Below are 14,283 nucleotides of genomic sequence, written 5' to 3'. Positions count from 1 at the left end.
GTTTACTCACCCAGGTTTAATCTTAAAACGCCTAGAAGCCCGTATGCGTCCATTACTTTGGAGTAGGTATTCTTGATTGTATCTTTTTCTGCAGATGCTGAGGAGAGAAGACACAAGATGTTATGATGGTAGAGACTATATATGATGGTAGGAAGAATGAGTCCACTCTAAACTGAAAATCCAGGAGTATAGCTATAGTGCTTACATGAACTTGCCAGAAAGAAATCAGAACGTATAAGCATATGGCTTCTTACAATGGAAAATGAGTATTTGATTTTATTACAGCGTATGGTCATGCTATGTTTTTAGGCAACAAAAAAGGGAAAATCTTGCAAAGTCTCCAAGTGATAGTAAAGGGGAATGCTTGCATTTTTAATATCACCTAATATAAAAATTATTTTAGAAGAAATTAAAGTATATCTACCCCTTTTTATCAGGGAGTTAATTTTAGTGTACACTTCAGAACTCAGATTTGCTCTTGAAAAACCAGGTAAACAAGCTTGATGGCAGATCCAGGTGACAGCAATGCCACAGAGCAGAAACAGGATCCGGCCAGCCCTGAGCTTCTGCTCTGGACTGAGATTGCACCTGAAGCACGGGGATCAACAATTCCAGCTGTGCCACTGGTCCATGAGCACAGAGATTTCTGGGTCAACAGCGATTAGTGCTTTCTCCCTCCTCAAAACCAGATAATTTTCACTTTGATGCTGGACTAAGCTTGACATAAATTGTAAATCAAAACACCTACTGCTCTGTCACTCTGCAGCGTTCTGCATCACAGTAGCTGTATTTCCTTCAGAATGGCTAGTGTAAATCTTTCCAGTGATAATTCCCTAAGCTTAGCACAGTCCTGCCCGTGTACAAGTCTATCCCTTCTGTTCAAATATCTGCCAGTTCTATTCTTAAAGTGGATCGGAGTCTCCAATACAGATGAAACAACTATTTAACCCCAGCCTGAAATCTAAGCTCACTCAAGATGTTATTAGATGCACTTAAAAAAAAAAAATTAAAACTATTTATCTGATATACTGTATTCCTGTAACCTTGAACCTAAGAAAGAGAGAATTATAACAGCGTGATTCTTCCCAAAGTCTTCATTCACAACAAGTGTTAAAACTCCCAGCTAATCTAAATACGTTGTTTACATATAGTGATTTTGTCAGCATCACCAAACCATATTTTGCTTAGCTAGATCACCAACGGGCTGGAAAGAACACCTTCTAAACTTCAAAGTGTGGTTCTTCCAATCCATTTTTCCAAAACACATTTAATGATATTAATAGACTCATCTAAACTCAACTTCTGGTGAGCAGAAAATTGCCGTGTTGTTCTTCAACATTTCGAATTATTAATGAAAGATGAGGTTTTGTTTCCATCTAAGAGCTTTTTGCAGGGTTTTTCTTGAGGGTGCCTGGCAACATTTAATGACATCTTAGAACAACAGCCTTTCTGTCTTCTGCGGATTTGTTCTGCTTTTCCCACTGCACACAACGTCTTTATCCTTCCTAAGCCTCAGTAAATAAATGCCTGAAGTGAATTAAGTAATGTGGGCTTTGCAAATTCAGATCTCACAAAAAAAAAAAAAAAAGGCCACTAATAAAGCAGAAAAACATGGCAAAACCAAACAGAAATAGAAAAACTTACTATAGCCAGTAAATTACTCTTTCAACCAAGCTCCTAAGCACCAAACAAAAGCACCTAGGTTTCATGTCATGGTTTGCAGATACACTATGTATAACAGTGTGAACCCTCCCACAGTCTGAGCACCCATGAAATCTGAAATAATTTCCACTTGGGGATGACTGATACTAGTCAACAGAGCAAGCCAACAAACGGTTTTTAAGTAGGTCTCCTTTCCTGAAGAAATTGAGCTAAAAAGAAGGCAGCCCCAAGAAGTACTGACAGCAGAAAAGGGAACAATTAACACTCGTCCAGGGTAAGCTCCACAGCACTGCATCACTTCCCCACCACAGAAGCTGCTGGTGGGACAGGCCATGATGTCAGGCTGTGGCCAGGAGTCAGGACCAGGCCTGGTGAGAGCAACCATGGTCAGACACAGCCCTGGGACGTCCAGGGCCATGGGGACAGGGATTTGGCAAGGCTGGGCTGGGACACCAGCTTGTCTTGGTGGGCCCAGGGCCAGGCAGATCCAGACAGGAATTATTATTGACTGCCACTGCATGTGGCACTTCCCATTTCTGATAATACCAAAGAAATGTGTGGATTTTCATATCAAGCAACACCAACAGGGTAAGGAACAACCTAAGTGCTCTGGGACCATTCAGATTCTCCCCATATCTACTGTATTTAATTGATCCTTCCTCGCCAGAGCTGGAAGCTTCATCAAGACCTGCCACCTCTCACGTCAGTCAGGATGCACACAACATCTTCAGATAAAAGGTGGGTATGCAAAAGCAGCTGAAAATACAAAAATACACGGCTAACACCTCATCTCTGTAATACCTTTATACAGTACACACTAAGCCAACTTTCGGTTTCCTCCGTGAACAGCTGAAATTACCAGCTGGGTGAACTGCAGCTTAGAAGTTAAACCACAGCAAGGCTAAGGTAATCCTGGCAGGAGGAGAGGGCATTTCCAAGAACATTTCCTCATTTCCTCTGCAACATTCTTAACGAATGTGAACATCTCTTCATGGAATGGTGGGCTGGCCTGCAGCCAGGAGAGCCCTTTGGCTTTTTGATTTACAAGCTCTATACCTTGAAAAAAAGCACAGCTACTATAAATATCCATTCAAAAAAGCATAAACTCCTGCAAATTAATGGACCTACTTCTCTTTCAAAATTTGACTTCTCTATTTATTTATTTTTAAATAATTGGAGGCAAGGAAACACAACTGAGGCTATTTGGAAAAAAAAAGCTAAACATTTGCTATGAAGTAGAGTTAAAACACACAACTTCTAAAGACAGAAATTAGCAACTAGAATGTTTTGGATGAAAGTTAACAGATTTAAATTGCAACGTATGGGGCACTAAACAGTAGACTTAATGCAAGCATGCACGTGTCTGTGTATAAAGATGGACAGAAAATATTACGAGGCCATAATCCTCCATTACTTTGCGTGAGCTCAGACAGTAGGCAGAAATTAAAAGCACCTTCAACTTAATCCATTACATTAATAAGATTCAGGTTGATTCACTTCTAAAACAAAGATAACGATTTGCTATTTGGCAGCCCAGAGAAAAAATAAATAAATAAATAAATAAACACCAACACATTTTTAATGCGGTTTTCAGGTCAAGCTGTAATGCATTCCGGTTGAAAGCCAGCAAGCCTCGTTTGCGGTGTCCAGAGAAAAAGAATAAAATAATTTTAAGTCAACGTTGATTAAAAATTAATAGGCCATAGTATTTTTAAATAGTAATGTATCACTTGTTCCAAGTTAAATCACAAGCGCGTATCTGTAATATCACACCTTATCAGTCACCGACTCACTTCAGAAAGGTGACTGATTAAATTATTTTAGAGGGATTATGTCAGCCCTCTTACTGTTATACAAAGGGAACCCCATTAAAAATCCTGTCTCACAACAGCTTGGTTCAAAACCTAATCTGTTTAATTCCCAGCTAAAAATGAGTGTTACAATTTCTACAAGAATTATAAAGCTATAATCACATTAAAAGTTATCATTTTGGCTTTCTACGGTTGTTCTCTTCTTGGTGTGTTCACCAGGTGGTATCATGGCTCAGTATGAGCTGAGAGCAATTCCCAGATAGAACATGGGACACATCCCAAAATTATGTATAGCACCTTCAGAGAAAACGCTACTCTCATCTACGTTTGAAGAGAGAAAAGATCATGCTACTGCCACTTCCAAATGTTTAAAATCTGAAAAGTTTTTTTGTTTTGTTTTACAATTTGTTGAGCTTTTAAGATTGGGGTTTTGAAGCTTTTTCTTAAATTAGGACAGTTATGAGTTCGGTATTTAAATGAAAACTAACACTTTAATATCACCACATAGGAGAGACATTAAAGACATTAAAGTCAGAGCAGAGTAATCACTTTCATTTATAAGAAAACCAACTGAAGAAACCTTTTTTTTTTTTTTCTTTTTTTTTTAAAGTTTTGCGTCTCTTTTACGTCAACAAAGTATCAAAGATAACTGGAAGACTGCTGATATGCAAAGCTGCCATAATTTCTGCAATTATTGTTTGGAATTAGTAGGATGGTTGTTTTTTCTATTTTATTGGCTAGTTCAAGTTATTAAGTATATTTATTCACCTCAAATACATGTTTAAATGTTACTGTAATCTACAGATACCTTGAGACTGAGGGGAGGAACCACCAAATAACAATTCACCTCTACTCAGCAATAAGAAAGAAAAAAAAAAAAAGACATTTCTAGATGTATTTTAAGTACAACACACCAAATTAAATGCTGTTTGGAACAAAACAGCAAAGTAAAAGATGAGCAGGTGAAATGAAAAAGGTTGCTTTAAAAATCTTTCTCAACACTGCAAACATACTATTGGTTACTTCAGAAAACCTATCTTTTTAACTAACAATACTGATGGGGGGGGAAAAAAATAAATAAATAAATTAAAGCTGCCCTATATAACAGCCTACAAGCACTTTTTTCATTGCTTTCTGACCCAAGCACAAGTTTTTCACTGAAAACAAAAATCTGTACTATTAATAATATACAAAGCTTTTTTTCCCTAATACTGATTTGATTAAGTTATTTTACCACATGAATTTATGAGTACCAATTTTCTGCCTGTACAAGTCAGTTCTATGCAGATTAATTTGTAATATAATTTACAATCACAACATTTTCAATTTAAATACATGCTAGCATACAGAAAGGCTACCAAATTATCTCAAATGTAGAGATGTTCATTAGTTTTTCTAAATGATGTCTGAGTAATTCCAGTATGCAAACTAACCTTCTTAACAGACATTTAATTAGCAAGAGCTATGATTCAACGGATGCCTAGTAGGGAAAAAGCCAAGCCTTTTACTATCACTCCTGTGCTAACACAAAAGTGAAAGTCTCCTGAGCTGAGAAAGGAATATTCAGGCAGATAGTTATTTGTTCCCAGTAAAATCCCTTCTTGAAATCATGCACAGGGCTGTGGTACAGCTACAGAATGGCCTTCACAAGTGCTGTAAAGCTAGCCTACCTGAAAAGCAAAGAGCTTTCAGGCTCTCTTGTAAGCAACCTTCTTCCTAATATTTCCAGAGCTGTGGACCAAGTTTTCATAGCTCCATTATGCCATTCAAACAGGTCATAGTCCTCTCGGGCAAAGGTTACTGCCTCCAAAAATCTCCCAGGAAAATTTTTACAGTAAGGGCTGCTTGAACTTATCACAGTGGGCTAGGCTAACACACGTTGTCTTTGTCAAATGACGTGATTTTGTTGGAAAAGCCTGGAAAGCAATGAGCTGAGCACCTTCCCAGCAGATTTGAAAGGACAGTAAATTCAGGAGGAATTCCGCAAATGGCAGCTGATGACAGGAGGACAGATGACAACCTCCTCCACCAGCGCAGCTACACTCAGCATCCACCGTAGCTGGTGCTTCCCTGAGGCTTCCAAAATGTCTTGAGATACTGTTTAACGGGTAGGTGTAGCCCAAAAGATGACAGTCAAAATAGTAGTGAGCACGGTGGGGTGAATTTGCTATTTGCTCTATCCATCCCAGTCCCTTTACATTGGTATAAAGGGCTGGCTTCAGACAAACACAATATTGTATCACAGTGCATTCAAAAATTGTTCCTACCACAGCCTGTATTTAACCTGTTTTTGTAGCACAGACACTGCTTCCAGAGGATAAATTACTGCTTGAAAAGTTGTAAGTCTTATTATTACTATATATATACACATAAACACATTTATGTGTGCACAAATATAAAACAGGGAAATATCTGTATTTTGCTTATTTCGTAGGATCGCATTACGAAGAACAGCATGTAGAAATTTCTTTTGAAATATTCTCCTTCCCTAATTAAGGGGATGCGAGTCCACTCAAAATGCCACTCAAAATAAACATTATTTTGGGAAATAAATAAAAGAGGAGAAAAATATCACAGTAGCAGGTTGAGTATGCAGAATGTTACCCTCCTTCAAGATTACATACATATATGTGGTGCTCATATGCTTGTTTTCTGGGTGTCTAAGTTTGCTAAAGCACCGTATCAGCTCCAAGCCTCCTGCGAAATGATTATATGCTATATCTGTCCGCAGGAGCAGATGGGGTATCTGTTATTTCCTCCGCCCCAGCGATGCAGCATCAGAATTTTCTTTTTAGAAGAATGTATTTACTTCGAAATGGAGCGTGAATGAGTGATGGCGTTGCTAAACAGGACTGTGAATACCGGGATGTCTGCTGCACACGTAGGTTATTACAGCTTTTAATTTATCCAGCTCTACAGAAAGCTCAGGGTGGGCACAGTGCCTCTTCCTGTTCACACCTGCTCTCTTGTCAGCTTTGCAGAAGACTGAAGTCCAAGGACGCGCACGAAGCTCCAGCTCTGTCTCCACTCCGGGGCGCAGTATTTTCCCAAACGACAGAACATTCTCCTTTACTCATCACAGGCGACAGGAGTAAAAACAGCTTCCCACTCATTTCATTATGACTCACCAGAGAGGCACAGGGAGAGAGAACATCTTCCTGCTCGGTCAATGAAATCTTTGAAGGTAAGGTATCTCATTAAAGGCCCCCTATTTCAGAGAATAAATATACCGCCTGTTTTATATGTCAAATAATAATAATAAAAAAAGATCCGTGACATCCTCCAACTAAACTCTAAACAAAGAAGCAGTCAAGCTGCTGACATTTAAAACCAAATGTCTCACGAGGCCTTGAGAAGCAAGTTGGCAGCATCCCTTCAGACTTCAACACCCTGGGCTAACCCAATACTAGGAAACAGGAGCTGAAAAAAGAAGTATTTCATGTTTTTATGTAAGGCAAGTGAAGCATTTCTCAGATGTGTTGGTCACAGTAACGCTAACTAATCCGTGTCACAAGCAGCGCACAGAACGCTTCCAGCAGAGGCATGGCTTGGACTGCTTCCACGTTAAGACTGAATGATTATGCAACGATAACCCTCTGCAAACTGCCCTTTCCACACTCTTCTTTCTTCCATCCCACTTTGCTGACTTGAATAACACATTCAGCACAAATACTGCAAAAAACACACAACATAGGAATTGTACAGCATGTCATACAGGGGCCTAATGAAACCCTCCGAATTATCTTGCAGTGCTTCACCGAATGTAGAGAGGATGAAGGTTAATACCATTATCCTTCCCTCAGCAAAATGCCAGATGGACTTCCTTTAAGATGACATTTAAAGGATCAGGAAGCTTTTGTTCCTTTCTCTCAGTCCAGTTCAAACACAGATCTCTCTGTGCGTGCACACTGAACAAGACGTGGTTCACCAAGGCTCTCCGAGCCGAGCCACACGATTCACCTCCACTACTGATGTATTTCACTAGGTTGTACCTATGTCACATATTCTACATGCAGACAGCAACTATGATCAGGCATAAGCCAACTTATCTTTAATATTTATTAAAATCTTTGGAAAAATGTCTAACAGCTTAAGATTGGTCTCGTTAGTTTTTAGACCCTGAGAACTTACCCCCACCAACAGAAAGTTTTTAACAGTTTGCAGTGATGCTGCTCTGCATTTATACACACCTGATCTGACCATTTTTCCATCTACTTATGCAGAATTCAAGAAACATCTTGGGGAACTTCCCAAAGGACCAGTCTTCCATTAACTTTGGCTTTGCATTTAGGTTTCACAGAATCATTGGAAACATTAAGGTTGGAAAAGACCTTGAAGATCATCTGGCCAACCATCCCCCTACCACCATGTTTGTACCAACACCCAGAAGTTTGTGGGGCTATAGACTAGGTTCTTCTGACTAGATTCTGTGGCACGACTAAAGCGATGGACTAGCACTTTACAAACCACAACCAAGCACCAATAACTGTACTCCTTTCAATATGCACTAAAAAGAATAGGTACCATAAGCAAACAGCAAGCAAAAATAAAAGGGAAAAAAAAATCTGAAGAAGGGAACTCTAGCTCCTTTCTGCTATCTAGCATACAATCATGACCTTTCAACCATTAAAAAAATCATTATTCACTAAAGAGTTTAAGTTTGAAAAAAAAAAAAAAAGGAACTAAAACTACCACAGTATTGAAAAATAAGCCCATTTACCAGATAGAAAGAGTAAGCAGTTTCCAAGCTAAGGTTACTGAAAACAGTATTCAGAGCAACTACTTATAGCTAGGCATGAATATTTACCATGTTGCAACCTACCAATCAAAATACCAAGGACAGACCAGAAACCAAGAGGAGAGAGGCTTTTGAAATTCCTTTGGGTTTTAATTTCTCCATCCGGTAACAATGCAAGGCACAGGAGGGGGCAGGAACTTCAGTAGGGATTTAGATTTTGAAATTTTAGAGAGGGAAGTCTACTTATCATACCTGCACCGTATCACTGCACAAGAAATTATTAACTTTGTATTTTTTGAGCTTGGCTTTCATGAATAAATTTTGAAGACATTCCTCCTTAGGTAGCTTAAACATGCGCAGTAATTACTAAACATGTGCTAAAATAAATGTTTTCCACAGATCTTCAAAAACATTTTGCCCTTGTTTTACTGACTTCTCTAAACCTGTTCGGACACTTATTTCCAACCCAATCTGCACAATGCCATTCAAACACTGCTGACAAAGCCAACTTCAGAACTAAGAAGGAACCGCATCAGATAAAAACAGTTCTCAAAAGATGGGAGAAAAGCACGTACTGTTTCTCACGTGGATAATCACACAAGTTCATTTCAGCTGTAATGTCAACCACCCCAGCACGTCCCATTGCTAGGGCTCTAACAGTTAATGGCAGCTTGTTCAAATCGCACAGTAACTAAGATGCTGATGAAGACATGTGCCTGAGAGCACTTGCTCATGAATGTTCAGCAGAGATGACTATGGCCCAACTTCTAAGCACCTAACAGGACACAGGGACAGTCAGGTGCCTCACAGAGAGACAATGCCACAGACAAGGAGCACACCCAGTTATAGGAGAACCAACTGCACAAAATGAAGAAAGGAAACACATCTCAAACCCCACTCATTTTTGGGGCTCTCACTTCTAGCCTTGAGTCTTGCTGCAGTAGGGAACGTGCCCCTCTCAGCCCACTCTGTCCTCTCGGAGCCAGAGCACCCTCCTGAGCAGCACCGCTCCTTGAGCCCTCTCATGCTGCAGGCAATGAATCAAGGCTCCCATTTTCTGAGCAGCTGCTCAGAATAGCTAGGCTACAAAACCATAAGCAGGCACCAGGATTAACTCATCAAAAACTTATTGATTCAAAAGAAGTACATCCACAGTATGCAAGCTTTCTGTAAAGATCTAAAACAAGCCTAGAAACCCTCTGCAACCAGGTGCTCAGGTTTACGTGCTGAAGAATACAAACTGAACTACATTTTTAAGCCATATCTGTAGACTTCAAGGATCTTTCCTGCACTTCTCGTTTTAGTGTCCTTGCTCAACTAGGACTTTTAAACAAAAATAATTTAATAGAAGCATTGTATATATCACTGAAAATATGTAAAAATGACTTTGCAAGACACCTTGCTCCAAATACTTACTTATTTTATTACAAGATGAACTAACACACACACAGTATGGAGATAGATTAAAAATACAAGGACAAAATAAAGCTAAAAATCAAAAAGCCATCAAAAAGTCATGACACAAACTGAGACAAACAAATTAAGATGATATATCACTTAAAAATATAGAACTTTTTATTACAAAATATGACATATAGATTTAGCTTCCTAATGAGTCATCACGTATTCAAAAGCAGAAGACAGCTCAGAACCAAAGATAAGCAGATGTTGTTGAATGTTATTAGAAGAAAATTTAGAATACGTGAGAGTGCATATTCACAATGAAACCTTTTAAAATGTGTAAAATTCCCTCCCAGCAGTTAAAGATATGAAGCACTTTTCACCTAAATCAGAAGATCCTCCATCAGCAAATAAAAACAGAGTAACTGTTTCTTCTCTATATTTCACAAATAAAAGCAAAGAGCTTACACAACGTCACGTCAGCCAACTTTTTACATGGTAGTTATCAAAACATATCGACTTACAGAGGACAGCCACAGCTCCAGATTCAAACATGAGGCATTCTTCTCTGTTCCTGGCTTCCACTATCACGCTGAATGGAAGGGGATCCAGCTTGTGATAGACACGATATCCTTTACTGAAAGCCATCTTGCCTTGATCGGTGGCGGTCCTGTCCAACACAAGATGATGTTAGTGAGAGCTTCTTGTGCTTCCAGATACCTTCTGCAAAGCGGGTCTGACTTCCATGCTTTCCTAAGGCTTCTACAGGTTTAACAAAAGGAGGGGGGAGAGAGAGAAAAAAAAGACATGCTCACTCCTTCTGTGTCATGAGACTTATTTTATCTTGTGTTTCAAAACAAATATAGGGACTATTTAAGGATAATATGCGGATGCTTCAAAAATGTAATTACCAAGGGCAGCACAAAGGCTTTATTCAAGACCATGACAACCAGAATTTGTTTCGCAGCACTTAAATAAATGAGATTTCTCCTTAGGGAAACTGAAAATAAGGCTCACCTTTAGCCAGCACGAACACGTTAGAGCGGCAGCTGCCTTAATCAGAAACTAATGCCAAACGCAGAGGACGAGAAGCCTGGGCCGGCTTCAGTTTATGGCTGTATTTTAGCCATTTTGATGTTACACAGAAGGATAACAAGGACGTTTTAAACGGCAGAAGCGTTAAGAGGCTTTAACGTGCCACAGGAAAGCGTTAACCTGCTGGGTGAGAGGGCTGTTTTTACAGACCAAAGCAAGGTTTTGTCTGCACTGAAACCCTCTCCTGCAGCAGCCGGCAACTAAAACCTCGCAGCCCCATCCCCACAAAACCACAGGGGCGAGCTCCTCCCTCAGAGCAACGCGGAAAGCAGCGCGGGGAGACCCCCCGCACCCGCGGCGCCCACGGCGCCTCCATCTTGTGCCGCCCGCCGCCCTCAGCAGACCCCCCACCCCCCCCCTACCCCCTGACCCGCCCGGCCCCGAGCCGCCACCGCCACCGGCTTCCCCCTCACCGGCCCCGCCGCCTCCGGCCCCCTCCGGCCGCCCTTCCCGGCTGGGCTCAGGCTCCCCGGCAGCCGCCGGGACCTCCCTTCCGCCACGGCCCCGCCGTCCCTTCCGCACTGCACCGCCCGCTGCCGGAAACCGGCGTGTGTGAGTGTGTCCGTGTGAGTGTGTCAGTGTGTGTGTAAAAAGCGAGGCTGCCCACTCCTCCCGGGTCGCCAAAGTTGTATCCGCAGAGCCCCAGGCGCCTCCGTGGAAATTTCCACGCGGGCTGCTGAGCGGAGGAGGAGCGGCGCTGCTGCTCCATGGCGGGCTGCAGATAACACCGAGAGAGAGTCCTGTCTGCCCGGCTTAATTTCCTTTCACAACAAGGTCACCCATCGCGCTGGCCGAGGGAAGCGAGTAGATGTGATCTCTCTGGGTTTCAGCAAAGCTTTACTACGTGTACTCCTCACACTCAGTACCTCAGTACTGCTCCTCGCAGTATCCTCCTGGACAAAATGTCCAGCCTGCAGCTAGATAAATACCTAACACAGCGGATGAGTGCTTGGCAGGCTGTCTGAGCTCAAAGTGTTACATTAAATGGGGTTCAGGCTGGTGGCCAGCCACGAGCGAGGTTCCCCAGGGCTCTTGTTTTATGGCCGGTTCTCTTCAGTGTTTTCATAAACGACCTGGATGTGCACAGGTCACCTTGAAGGTGCACTGAGTAAGCCTGCAGATGACACTAAATTGGGAGGAGCTGTTGACTCCCTCGAGGGCAGAGTCCTTGCAGAGAGATCCTGACAAATCAGGGGCTCTCTGGTCGATGGCAACTGGAGCATGAGTCAGCAGTGAGCCCTGGCAGCCAGGAGGGCCACCCCTACCCGGGGGTGCATCGGGCAAGGGAAGGGACTGTGCTGCTCTGTGCTGGTGTGGCCTCACCTCCAGCTCTGTGTGCAGGTTGGGGCACCACAGTGTACATAAAACTATCAGAGAGTGTCCAAAGGAGGGCTGCAAAGACGAAGGACAAAACGTGGGGGCAAAATTTCTTTCCTTCTGAGGAAAGAAAAGCAAACTCAATCTGAGGTTACACCATAAAAATGTATATGATAATAATAAATGGACACAGGAGAACTGTAAAAGGTTTATTATGCAAACAACTATTTTCAGAACAATCAGCCTATGAACTGTGAACAACTCTGAACAACTCTGAACCTGGAAGTGGGTGCCGCTCTCCCTGCTCTCCCTAGTGGGTCCTGCGCTAGGGTGCCGGCCCATCGCCTGCAGCTGTCCTGTCTGAGCCGCAGGTGCAAGTTGGGCAGTGTGGGGGTGCTGAGGGCTGCCAGTCGGGTGGATTTGGCATGGCCGTGGCAGAGGCTGCTGCCAGCCCAGGACTTGCAAGTGGACGCAAGGGAGGTCTGGCAGCCCCGGGAAAGCGCGCAGCTGCCGCGTTTGGGTGCATAGGTGGCAAGGCGGGTCCCATGAGAGGCAGAAAGTGGTACCGTGTGGGAGTAGGAGAGGCAGGTGGGCTCTGGCTGCTGCGTGCTGGCAGCTGGGGGGAGGCCGGAGGCTGTTGATTGTCCCTGCCTGCTGCCTCTGCAGCGGGGCCTGGCAGGGAGGGAGCATCCGTGCATGAGGCTGGATGGGCACCGCTAGCCTGGGGGGGGGCTTTTGCCTGGCGCTTTGGGAGAGGGGACCCTGGGGGGGCTGCTGTCTGCGTGTCTTCTTCTGCAGCTTTTTCCATCCCGTCCTTCTCCTGCCCAGCATCTGCTCCCCGCCCACGCTGGATGCCTGAGCTGCTGCTGCTGGGGCACTTTGCATCCAGATCCGCCTGTGTTGCAGGGGCAGCCGTGGCTTTCCTCTTCAGGGCGGCACGGCGATTGCAGTTGATGAGCAGGTGGGGAGAATACCTCTTGAAGTTGGGGTTGTGGTAGAGGAGTAACTAAAAAAAGGCAAAGGAGGAGAGTTAGTTGCTACCATTTCCCAAAAATAATAAAAAATCGTTGATTGAGAAACCCAGGTACCACGACTCGACAGATGCTTCTGCGTAGCATTAACATAGAGGTAAAGGTAAGACTACCCTGCTAATGTGCATCCTACAGTTGAAACAAGAATTCATATATTGCACAGCAAGAGATCTTGCAACTATATTAAACTGAGTAGACTCCTCATAGCCCAATTTATTTATATTTCCATTCCATTAATTTAAACTCATTGAGTATAACCCAAATATAGTGTATCCACATTTCTACCACTCATCAATGCCACCTGACAAATACCTCGACACCAGCCTGAGAAAGACATTAAGTTTAGAACATTTACTGTCGTCCTCACCTCCTCTATTGCCAAGGCCTACTTTATTTAACCCCCCCTATCTCCCACTAGAATATCGTGAGTGTTGGTTCATGTGTGGAGCAAGTGATGTACCTTCCTATGAGCAGAAAATGCATCTTCTGCCATGAATTTGGGAAGCGAGGCAGATCTTGGGAAGGTCCATTTCATTTTGGTGAATCCGTACAGGTTAAGTTCACGAATGAAACTCTTCACACTGTCAGCCTCAAAAATTTTCTGCGGCCCGGTCCTCCCCAGCACTTCTACTTTAAACATTTCCTCATCGATCACAATACAGCTTTCACAGCGAGCCCAGCAAATGCTCTTAAACTCGTCGCCTTCAACTAGGTACCACAGTTTCGTTGGGAAACTGAGGAAGGAGAAGACATTGGTTTTGACAGCACGCTCCTCAGAAGAACTACCGCGTCTGCTCTCATGGTTATCAGTGGAAGCTGGGCAATCCTTTCCTCCCTCTATTGATGCTGCAGCACCATCAGAAGCTGCTCCTCCATCCTGTCCCGGAGGCTCAGCAGAAGGGGACTCTGAGGATTCAACCGGCTTGTCTGGAGCAGCAACGGGTGAAGTTTCTGCTGGAAGCGGCTCCCTTTTAATTTCTTTTGTCTCATCTTCACTGAAACTTCCGCCTGAAGCCATTTCAGTGGCCAGCTCAGTCTTCGTCCTGCCAGTCAGCAAGTGAGACCCAGCTGGTCTGTCTGGGCGTTCTGGTGGGAGATGCTTGAACATCACCGTGACACCCGCAGTCACCACGGTGACATCACAGTGGAACGGCCAGAGCAGATGTTGCTGCCCAGCACTTGTTGCTGGTGCTGTACCACGGGTGTTTCCACTCCAAAGAAGCACATA

The 14,283-nt window shown here is 43.2% G+C and overlaps 1 protein-coding gene across 12 annotated transcripts in view; it reads right to left on the bottom strand.

The window, feature by feature from the left end:
• The window catches only part of SYNJ1 (synaptojanin 1), a 63,213-nt gene extending 51,936 nt beyond the window's left edge, over positions 1-11,277 (bottom strand). For 9 of the 12 annotated variants that reach the window (XM_068689176.1, XM_068689227.1, XM_068689218.1 and 6 more), the window contains exons 1-3: positions 11,121-11,277; positions 10,137-10,374; positions 11-97 (exon numbers count right to left, since the gene is read on the bottom strand). In XM_068689176.1, the coding sequence (XP_068545277.1) occupies positions 11-97; positions 10,137-10,260 (211 nt within the window). In that variant the 5' untranslated portion in view covers positions 10,261-10,374; positions 11,121-11,277. Of the gene's footprint in view, positions 1-10; positions 98-10,136; positions 10,375-10,629; positions 10,952-11,120 lie in introns of those variants that run through there. The other 3 variants (XM_068689185.1, XM_068689198.1, XM_068689188.1) reach the window with 3 other exon arrangements.
• Positions 11,278-14,283: the final 3,006 nt, after the last annotated feature.

This window comes from Anas acuta, chromosome 1, assembly GCF_963932015.1.
Source record: "Anas acuta chromosome 1, bAnaAcu1.1, whole genome shotgun sequence".
Lineage (NCBI taxonomy): Eukaryota > Metazoa > Chordata > Aves > Anseriformes > Anatidae > Anas > Anas acuta.
Note: the sequence above shows the minus strand (reverse complement) of the source record. Positions and strands in the feature narration are given on the sequence as shown.